Here is an 11,692-nt window from a genome sequence, read left to right as displayed (position 1 = left end):
GGTTAGGCCGGTGCTGGGGCCAGCGAGGCCGGCATCGGAGCCTGCCGTGAGGCAAGGCCAGTACTGGGGCCTCCGAGGCCAGGATAAGAGCTTGCCGAGGGGTTAGGCCGGTGCTGGGGCCAACGAAGCCGGCATCGGAGCCTGCCGTGAGGCATGACCAGTGCTGGGGCCTCCGAGGCCGGGATCGGAGCATGCCGAGGGGTTAGGCCGGTGCTGGGGCCAGCGAGGCCGGCATCGGAGCCTGCCGTGAGGCAAGGCCAGTACTGGGGCCTCCGAGGCCAGGATAAGAGCCTGCCAAGGGGTTAGGCCGGTGCTGGGGCCAGCGAGGCCGGCATTGGAGCCTGCCTTGAGGCAAGGCCGGTACTGGGGCCTCGAGGCCAGGATAAGAGCCTGCCGAGGGGTTAGGTCGGTGCTGGGGCCAGCGAGGCCGGCATCGGAGCCTGCCGTGAGGCAAGGCCGGTACTGGGGCCTCCGAGGCCAGGATAAGAGCTTGCCGAGGGGTTAGGCCGGTGCTGGGGCCAACGAGGCCGGCAGCGGAGCCTGCCGTGAGGCATGACCAGTGCTGGGGCCTCCGAGGCCGGGATCGGAGCATGCCGAGGGGTTAGGCCGGTGCTGGGGCCAGCGAGGCCGGCATCGGAGCCTGCCGTGAGGCAGGGCTGGTACTGGGGCCTCCGAGGCCAGGATAAGAGCCTGCCAAGGGGCTAGGCCGGTGCTGGGGCCAGCGAGGCCGGCATCGGAGCCTGCCGTGAGGCAAGGCCAGTACTGGGGCCTCCGAGGCCAGGATAAGAGCCTGCCAAGGGGTTAGGCCGGTGCTGGGGCCAGCGAGGCCGGCATCGGAGCCTTCCTTGAGGCATGACCAGTGCTGGGGCCTCCGAGGCCGGGATCGGAGCCTGCCGAGGGGTTAGGCCGCTGCTGGGGCCAGCGAGGCCGGCATCGGAGCCTGCCTTGAGGCAAGGCCGGTACTGGGGCCTCCGAGGCCAGGACAAGAGCATGCCGAGGGGTTAGGCCGGTGCTGGGGCCAGCGAGGCCGGCATCGGAGCCTGCCGTGAGGCAAGGCCAGTACTGGGGCCTCCGAGGCCAGGATAAGAGCCTGCCAAGGGGTTAGGCCGGTGCTGGGGCCAGCGAGGCCGGCATCGGAGCCTTCCTTGAGGCATGACCAGTGCTGGGGCCTCCGAGGCCGGGATCGGAGCCTGCCGAGGGGTTAGGCCGCTGCTGGGGCCAGCGAGGCCGGCATCGGAGCCTGCCTTGAGGCAAGGCCGGTACTGGGGCCTCCGAGGCCAGGATAAGAGCTTGCCGAGGGGTTAGTCCGGTGCTGGGGCCAACGAGGCCGGCATCGGAGCCTGCCGTGAGGCATGACCAGTGCTGGGGCCTCCGAGGCCGGGTTCGGAGCATGCCGAGGGGTTAGGCCGGTGCTGGGGCCAGCGAGGCCGGCATCGGAGCCTGCCGTGAGGCAAGGCCAGTACTGGGGCCTCCGAGGCCAGGATAAGAGCCTGCCAAGGGGTTAGGCCGGTGCTGGGGCCAGCGAGGCCGGCATCGGAGCCTGCCTTGAGGCATGACCAGTGCTGGGGCCTCCGAGGCTGGGATCGGAGCCTGCCGAGGGGTTAGGCCGCTGCTGGGGCCAGCGAGGCCGGCATCGGAGCCTGCCGTGAGGCAAGGCCGGTACTGGGGCCTCTGAGGCCAGTTTAAGAGCCTGTCAAGGGGTTAGGCCGGTGCTGGGGCCAGTGAGGCCGGCATCGGAGCCTGCCGTGAGGCATTACCAGTGTTGGGGCCTCCGAGGCCGGGATTGGAATCCTGCCAAGGGGTTAGACCGGTGCAGGGGCCAATGGCCAGCATCGGAGCCTGGCGTGAGGCAAGTTCACTCCTGCGGCCTCCAAGGTTGGGACCAAAGCCAGCTTAGGGGTTTGACCGGTTCAGGGGCCAGCGAGACCAGAACTGGGTCCTCCCATGAGGCAAGGCCGCTGCGTGAGCCAGCGAGGTCTGGATCAGTCCACTGAGTAGCCAGGCCACTACTGGGACCATCAAGAGTGGGATTGGTACTTGCAACGCAGCATGCACAGAGAAATATCGCAGAAAATATAAATCAGACGCTTCTCTTAATCAGCAATAACTAGGAGGAAAAGGGCAACAGGAAGAGGTTGAGCTATAGAAAGGGCCCTATAGTGAAGCAACTAATGTGATCAATCAGAGGGTATGTAATACTGGAGGACGGAGCCTCTTTAAAATGCAGGAGGTACATAAACAAATATATCAAAGTAAATCACCAAAGAAGTGTGGGATGGAGGGAGGGGGAGGGAATGGGACGGTGGCTGGAGGAGGGCTAATTGGATGATGTGTGCTTGTATATCCTCTCAAGTCTTGTACTCCAATGTGATTGATATATGACTACAATGCACCAATTTAAAAAATAAATTAATTAAAAAAAAAAAAAAAAAAAAAAAAAAAAAAAAAAAAAAAAAAAAAAAATAGAAGAAAGAATATTTTTTGCACTTCCTTCCCAATACTTCTAAAAAGAGATTTAAAACTATGTTTATTTTTGTTTACTTCTGACAACAATCGACTAAAAATATACTTGTTGGGCATGGCCATGTCCTAGGAACTGGGGATATAATGAACAGAGCTGATAAGAATCCTGTTGACAAGAATGTCTTAGTCTAGACAGATGCTCAGACATGTGGTTCCCGTGCTGCATATTAAGAGACGTGGCATGGGCTAGCAGGAGTACCTACACTGCACCTGGTGGATCAGCAGGCTTCCTGGTGTGTCTCAAATGGAACCAGATAAGTAGGAGTTGTGTTCTAGGATGGCAGGGCAGACTACAGTATGGGAATTCCAGGAAGGAAGGGCTGAAGAAAAGAAGAGCATAATAGGTTAAAAATCTGAAGTTAAATATTGTTTTGATAAGAGGAAGGGGCTGGGAAGGAATGGAACGGAGACTGGGAAGTAAGGCCAGGTAGTGATGGGCTTTGTGTACTACCTGAGGGAATTTAAAGTCACAGTGCTCTATTTGAAGTTTTATATGTGACAGCTGCCATTGTTGAATAAAATATAGTTAAATTATTTTCAGCTTTTCTTCAAAGATTTTAGATATTGCAAGGCATTCAGCAACTCAAATGTAAGGATTCCCACTATAAATTTTTTCCTATAATTGAGTGTGAAAAACTATCACCAAATGTTTATACATTGTTTTATTACAAAAACAGAACTGGAAACAATGATTTTGCCTTTTAACAAGCTCGAAATGTGTTTTGTTTTGTTTTTTGCATTTATTCAAACTGCTAAGTATATGTTACCTTTAAGTGTTTCTTTACATTACAATTTTCTTGTTGAAAATATTTTTATATTACTGCTTGTCCAAAGTTTTCTCTAGAAGTAGATGAGTATAAATAACATCTTAAAATGCAAACATCATTTAAACTTCCTAGGTCTTACATTTTTAATGAGTAATTTGAACACATACTTTCATAAGAATTATTTAATCAAGATAGAAATACCATCATAAAGGAAAATCATTCTCAAGTTTTGAAATTAAAATATAATCAGAAGAAGAACCTTTTAGCTTATCATTCTTCAATTGTATAAATAGTCAATCAATGGCCCAGAGATACACGGAAACTATTTGAAGTATATCTTGAATATCATCACAGTACTTTACCACCAATATTTGAGCTTAATTTATATATGTGTACTTATGTATAAATTGAGGAATTCTTATGTTTTATTTAGTAATACATCATGGATGGATGTATATCCCATTCTGCTCCCCAAAAGATTAACATTAATGGAAAGTAACAGGTAAAGCAAAGCAGCAATTCCCCCACCCTAAAAATCCACAAACACAAATATAACTATGTTGGTGAAATTGGAAAGGAGATATCACCAAATGAAAAAGAAAGATCCAGAAAGTGTGAAGAGAACTTGTCCTCTTGTTCTGCTTGCCTCCTTTAGACATGAGTAAGTTTTACTCTTTAGCTCCCATATGGACAATACCAGTGAGGTAAGACGTGCAAAATACTTAAAATTGGACAGAAATGATAGGAGAGTTAGAAAACTATAAAATCCCTAGGATACTATGCAAATATGCTTTTAGTAGGCTTCTTTAAAAATCTGGAAGAAATTAAGAGTTTTAATTTTTAATTAATTTGAATATGCAGCACAAGAAAGAACATGCCAACTTTTTACTTGACTAGACATTTCTCATCTTCAGATAACATTCAGTAATTTTTAATACCAACCTGAATATATTACTTAAATATTTTGATTATTTGGAGTCTTCCAGCAATATAATTAATTCCATCCCTTCATCAAAAATCTGTAACGAATTATTCTTTCAACTAAAGATTTTGCACTAGCATGACAGATTACATTTAAAATATATAAAATAAAAATGCCTCTCTTAGTTTTCAAAGGAAATTAAAAGATTATATTCTTTTCTGAATAATGTATTTCAGAAAAGCATAAAAATTCTTTAATATTATAGTGAAAATTGTAAAAAAAATCAGGCTAGAATTTATCTTAGAACATCTATTACATACTTCCCCCTAGAACATGCTAAATAAATCCTCCTGAGTTTAATTTCAAGTATTAAAAAATAATGTAGTCTTAAGAAATTAGAAAAGACTTTAAGCTGCAACTCATAAAATACCATTTTCCCCCATGAGAATAATCTGAAGTTACATATCAACAGCCCTCTTTTAATATATTATTCTAAAGAACCAGCATCTGAAAGAAAAAAAAAATAGCAGACAGAAGGCCAGCATGATGGCAAATTACATTAAATAATATAATAACTTTTAGCCTTTACAGAGTGTTTTCTATTTTTTATACTTTTACTAGACACAAATATGAAAAATTCTCAATTGTCCAAGAGGTAGACAATGAATCTATTTTCTAGGTGAAAACTGAGGCAATGAAGTGCCTTGCCACAAACTGTAAAAGACCTGAGCATAGGAATCAAGATTAGAAGCAGGACCTGATCCCACTTGTATGCATGGGTATCCAAAGTACATCAATGGAATGACAGGTATAATGTCTGTCCATTCCTGCAGTTTCAGCCTGCTATATGACACGCAGAGCTGACGGAAGATTGCAACTCCATTTAGAGTTGACAGCACATCTATTCACCAGTGTCAAAACCATGAGATTAACATGAAGGATGATTATTTATCGTGACACGGCCCCAGGAATGTAGTCTACGCATTTCGGTAAGTGAAAACAAGGCATGGAAAACAAAATTAAAGGACAGCTAAAAAATAATGCATACTAAAAATCATAACTTCAGTATTTCTACTGCTGTGCCCCATAAGGAGATGTTTATGAGTACAATTAAAAATAAATTATCAAACAACTGGATTTGAAAATTAGTTCCTGTCTCTATGCTGATATAAGCCTTCTTTAGCATTCCTTAAATTAGCAAGAAATGTGCATGGTATACTTTTGCTGCATATTATATTAAACACATCTCATATTAGAGTTAAAAATATATCCTTATTCACTTCACATGGTTTACCAAGCTTCTCAAATACATTAAATATTAAATAAGATACAATTATTTCACCCAGCAGTGGTATCAGCTAAACAGGCAAGGTGGCCAGAATGGAGGTCCATTTGGTGGCGGAGGCTTCATGGTAGGTGCTGGAAAACAAACAACTGTACTGTCCTTTAGGCTCAGAAGAATGATGTCCATCACTGTAAACAACATAGCTACTGTGTGAGTAGCCAGTACATCAGTGACACACTAACATAGAGGACACAAAGCATTACCCAGTTAATTCTTGTGATTGGTGGCCTGTGGTTACCTGTCACATGGAGGATGACATTGGAAGAAAGAATGCCACTAGAGTTTTGGGCCTGAGCCACATAGAGGCCCTCGTCTGCCTTGCACACCTTCGGAATGAACACCGAATGCTTTGTCTCCTTGTGTAACACCTGTAAGTGCCCATCTGCACACAATCTCTGGCCCTTCTTGTACCTAAAGCAAAGAGTCAGTTTTTAAAGTCAGGATCACTGTTAATTCACGTTAGTTCCAAGTTCTAACAATACCGCGAATAGCCTCATGACCACGGCACTGTTCTGTGGTATTATCAGAGGCTTACATAGCTATTTCAGAGAGATTGTTTATTTTCAAGCAGAGGTTGGCAGCTGGCGACCAGAGGGTTGCTTTAGTTGGCTTTGATCATGTTTTTGAAAAATTAAATTTTGGGAAACATTTAGTAATTGGAACTTACATAAAAACTCAGATATCCAGCTACTCTTAAAAAAGTCAGACCATCTGGTCACACTGGGTCACCATTTGCTCGTGGCAATAATTATCGAGAGTGTGAAATGTCACCCTTATATTCAGTCTGCTTCATTCTTTCTGTAGCTGAGGAATAGCAGCTGTGACTCCATCTTGGAATCTCTATTGGAATGAGTCTTACTTGCCCTTCCCTTCACATCCACAGAACAATGCAAATGTGTTGTGTTAGGGGAAGGGACTTACATATCATTTCCTGGTAAAATGAGTTCATTTAATTTTTGTAAAATAATTTCATTAGAATATGACTTGTCATTATAAAAGCCATTTATGCAATTGGATTTTGACTGTTAATGACATATTTCTGAAAGTTTCCTATGAGAATAAGCACTTACATGGATCTTTTTATAAAGCAAACATTTTTTCTATTTTCCATATTATAGATTACTGTTTATTTATTTATATCCATACTCTCTCACGTAAGAACAGATGGAAAACCTGAATCATGTTTTGTTCCGATTATCTAAATGATAATTTTGAATTATTCTGAGTATTCTAATAATGTACAAGTTCCCGATAGCTTGTCAGTTGTTCACTGAACATAATTTTTAAATCTGATGGCCACAAATACATATCAATGGTTCTTCAGACATATATACTAACTAAACTATTTATTCATGTGGACAAAACCAAAAATCACTTCAGACAACATCTTTCTTTGGGGTGAACTGATATTTAATAATGAATTAAATATCTTTTAAATTCAAAAATACAAAATTTTTGATTTTTAAAAAGCATGCAAATGTAAAAATAACATAATAAGGCAAAAATACATAAATGACTATACTGAACACAAACGCACATTCTCTTAGGATTTCAAGAAACTTGTTTTCTTATAAGTTCTTTAGATCTGGTTCACATGTCAAGTACTGTCAGATGTGTACCCACAATAACTGAAACTATTACTTTAATGTCTATTGAAATATTCTAATAAATAAAAGTGAGTTTATCTTCTCATTTCTAAGTATAAACTTGCTGTAACATAATTGCTTTTGTCATCAAATAAATCTATTTAAGGATGAATGTTTTTATAAGTTTAAAGGTAACCCCCATATTGAGAATGTTAGAGTTGTTTTTGCTATTAACAACAGTAGTGGTTCAAAACCTCTAATACACAGTTTGCCTTTTCTAAAACAAACAGGCTAAAAATTATGGTATCCCCAGAGTGAAATCATATTGCTCACAGCTCAGTTATTTTGCCACTTTTAAAAAATGAGTTGGTTACCTGTCACCTGGAGCAACTCAGAAAATGTTCTTATTCTACCTCACATGTTGAAAAAAAATGTACAAAAATAAATCTTAGTAAAACAAATTATTACAGAAGTGGCATGTGAGACCACTGGAAAGAAGAAAAGACGAGATAGGTAAATGAAATAGGGGAAGACCCAAATTCGTATGTTTGTTAATTGCATATAGGGTTTTAAATCAGGAAAATTTTATGCTGCTGTAGAAAAACAATGGGTAATTTATTTCAACACATACTCTTTAGAAATGAGGAGAGTATAAGAAAATAAAAGCAAGCACAACCAACTTATAATGCTTTGGGGATTTGATAAATTTTTATCATAGATGGTTACTTTTTTTCCTTAAGGGTACTAACCATGCTATTACTAACGTGTGCATTGAGGGTGGGACATGCAATTGGGTCATGCAGAGTGGCCGGGTCATAGAAAGTAAGCCAGCTGGCCCTACGGCTTTAAGTTAGCTCACACACACACGACACCCTCAGGGGTTACTTGTTTTTACTTACGGCTTGTCATTATAGGCTACCCACCATGTCAGTGTAGGCTCTGGAAATCCTGTTACTTCAACTTCCAAAGTCACCGGAGAACCTTCCATGACAGTTACATTGGACAGGAGCCGGGAGAAATTAGGCGCCTGGCTAGCTAGGCTGACCACGCGGTTCTTTGCTGATGTGCTTTCCGTCTCTTCTTGGGGGACAGTTTGCCTCTGGCAGCCCCTGCTGGCGCCCGATTGAGAGCCGAGGCCCGGGAAGGCATCAGGGGAACCATGCAGTCTACCTGGGGTTTTAGTGGCAATATGATCAGCATGCATTTTCTCCTGAATTCCTAGCAAACTTCCCTGAGCCTGAGGGTGATGTGGCAAAGCTCTTGCGTGCACTTCACTTAGCATGCTCTCTGCATGCGTAGCACTGATTTTGTGTAAGGCAGAACTCGCTTCCAGACATCTTCCAGAGGTTAGTGGGGGCTCAGCTTGGAATCGGGGGGAAGGCCTCTCAAAGTGGCTTGAAAATGTTTCTCTCTTGTCATTGCATGCATCAGCAAAAGCAACAGGTGGTGGAAGAACAGATTTCTGGGCCTCCCCTGGACTGCTGGCCCCTGTCTGCATTTGGCAGCTGCTGATGTGAAGGTGGAGGGTAGAGGAGCTGGGAAACTCTTCAACCTCCATGTCTGACGGGGTCAGGGGGGACTCAGGGCTGCCCGGGAGTGGGGGCAAGGAGATGTCATCAGGCGAGATGCACTCGTATTCTTCTGATGGCACGTCTTCATGCAGGAGCAGGCCCTGGACCTCGCTCTCTTTGGCAGAGGACAGCTGCCTTGGGTTCTGTGGAAGCCCATCTTCCCCTGTTAAGTCAACAGCCAAGATATCTGCCGCCTTGGAAAGAGGAAAGCCAGAACTCCATTAGTTGTGTGCTTGTCTTTATCCAGCTTTCAATTAGAGGGAAATTTATCTTGAGAGATACAACTTGAGGAAGCCTACAGTTAAAACTTAGGGGCTGGCACTGGGATACAGAACTTGAAACCATTTATCTAACCTGGGAACAGTCCCTTCCCATGACTAACAGTGGCCAACCTGACCTCAATTGAAGGGAAATGTGATAGGCCTTGTGAAACAGGAGAGAGAAAGTCCAGTTTTATCTGCACTGAAGGAGTTAGATGGGATAGTTTGTCAGTTGTTTGTTGAGCAAAGTTGGCCCTATTATCAATAGCTAACTCTGGATTCAATGCAATCCCTAATAAAATATCAGTGTCTTTCACAGGGATAGAAAAAAAGTCCTAAAGTTCATATGGAAAATCAGAAGATCCAGAACAAGCCAAATCAATTCTTAGCAATAAGAGCTATGCTGGAAACATCACAATGCCTGATTTTGAATTATACTAAAAAGCTCTAGTTACAACAGCATGCTTTGGCACAATAACAGATACATCAATCCACGTTATAGAAGATACAGAAATAAACTGGGCATGGTGTTGAACGCTCATAATCCTAGTATGTAGGAGGCTGAGACAGGAGGATCGCAGGTTCGTGTCCAGCCTCAGCTACTTAGTGAGGCCCTCTGCAACTTAGTGAGACCTTGTTTCAAAATAAAGAATAAAAAATGAGGCTGGAGGTGTAGCTGAAAGGTAGAATGCCCCTGGGTTCCATCCCCAGTACTGCAAAAAACATACATACATATATACAGACAGACAGACAGACAGACATGCCAAGGGTGGGACCCAGAGGGAAATGCACCATGTTTTGTGCATGTGTTTCTATCACCCTGAATCGCATTATGACGTATAATTATAATGCACCAATAAAAGGTTATCAAAAACATTTTTTTACAATGTGCCATTGTTCTCCAACATCATTCGAGTAGTCTCTTCAAACAGCAAATTCTGCTTTGATCTGGCTTATTTGTCAACATTTCTCATGGACACATAGTTCCCAAACATACTTCCTCTTATTAAATGACCCATCAAAATCTCCCAGACTAACCCTTCTTTTTTTCTCAAGAAAGTAATTTCTTATCTTTAAAGTGTGATAAGATATTTGTAACATAACATTCACTACCTTAACCATTTTTTTTTTTTGCAGTACTGGGGGTGGAACCCAGGGGCTTTCTACCTCTGAGCTATACTCCCAGACCTATTTTATACTTTATTTGGAAACAGCCATCTCACTAAGTTGCTAAGAGCCTCACTAAGTATCTGAGGCTGGCTTTGAACCTGTGCGATCCTCCTGTCTCAGCCTCTCAGGCATGGGGATTACAAGCGTGCGCTACCACGCCTGGCTACCTTAACCATTTTTAAGCATTCAGTTTAGTGGCATTAAAAGCATTCACATTGCTAAGTGACCATCGTCATTATCCATTTCCAGAATGTTTTTATCTTCCCAAATCTAACTTGATACCAGTAAACAAAAATTTGCTACATTTCATTTCAGCCCCTGACAAGCAGCATTCTATTTTCTGTCTCTTTGAGTTTGACTACTCTAGGCACCTCAGGTAGAAAAAAAAAACATCCTTAATGACTGGTTTTATTTTTTAAAAGCCTTTAGTTTTATTCTTACATTGAAAAACAATTTCTAGTGAACACTTACTATATGCTATGTGCCATGCTAAGCACTCGAGGGATAATATGGTGAGAAAGTGTAGATACAGTCTCTGTTCTTGTGGATTTGATAGCCTGCTGGGCAAGGGTGGCATTCATGGAGCAATCACATGTTCTGGGCTTCACAGGAGAGTGCACCAAGTACAGGGGGAACTCCATCCACTTCCCTCTCTGCTCTTCTCCAGTGGACAATGTCCTGGTCTTTCTCTCTACTAAGCCATGTCTATTTCTGGCTTAAGAAGAGGCTCAAATGCCCCTTTTGTCATAGACTCAAAGTACACAAAAACTGAAAGTGATCTCATCTACTCCAACCTGATTGTTTTATATCTACTTTCTGTACATTTCTCAGCTTTTGGGTTTTTGTTTTTTGTTTTTTGTTTTTTTTTTTTTTTGGTGGTACTGGGGTTCCTGGGAACCCTTGTGCCTCCGGGCTACACTCCCAGACCTACTTTATATTTGAAAATAGGCTCTCTTAAGCCAGCGTGGCTGGCTTCAAACCTGCGTAATACTCCTGTATCTGCCTTCCAAGTGCGGGAATTACAAGCGTGTGCCACCATGCCTGGCTTTTGGGGTATTTTTTAAGATTATTATTATTATTATTATTATTTGGTACTAGGGATGGAACCCAGGGACATTCTACCTCCAAGCTATACCCCCAGCCCTATTTTTTATTGTTTATTTTGAAACAGGGTCTCAGTAGTAGCTGAGGCTGTCAGTGAACCGTGGTTCTCCTGTCTTAGCCTCCCCATTGTTGGGATTACAAGCGTGCGCCACCACAGCCAGTTTTGGGGTGTGTTTTTACTTCATTAGCATGTATGTTTTTTGTCCTGTAGCTGCACATGAACTTGAGAAAGCCATAGCTTGCCTTGACTTGCAGTTCTTCATTTTCTCATACAGCCCTGCTTTTGACATGTACTTTATAAGTGTTTTCTGAGAAAATAAATGCATTATTTTCAGTTAAATAGTAGAAGCAAAACAATGTTCCTTCTACTGCCCCACAGAGATGAGCTCAACTCAGAGAAAAGCAGAAATCTGATTTTTCAATATGGCATCCTTTAGTCTTTTA

At 43.1% G+C, this 11,692-nt stretch overlaps 1 protein-coding gene across 1 annotated transcript in view; it reads right to left on the bottom strand.

Annotated features, from left to right (window-relative positions):
- Positions 1 to 5,700: 5,700 nt before the first annotated feature.
- Positions 5,701 to 11,692, bottom strand: part of CCDC141 (coiled-coil domain containing 141) — a gene marked incomplete at both ends in the record, with an annotated part of 200,424 nt that continues 194,432 nt past the window's right edge. The window contains 2 exons of the mRNA XM_080689625.1: positions 5,701 to 5,968; positions 8,067 to 8,908. Coding sequence (XP_080545751.1) covers positions 5,701 to 5,968; positions 8,067 to 8,908 — 1,110 coding nt within the window. The remainder of the gene's footprint in view (positions 5,969 to 8,066; positions 8,909 to 11,692) is intronic.

Source organism: Muscardinus avellanarius (assembly GCF_963383645.1).
Source record: "Muscardinus avellanarius genome assembly, chromosome: 2".
Lineage (NCBI taxonomy): Eukaryota > Metazoa > Chordata > Mammalia > Rodentia > Gliridae > Muscardinus > Muscardinus avellanarius.
Note: the sequence above shows the minus strand (reverse complement) of the source record. Positions and strands in the feature narration are given on the sequence as shown.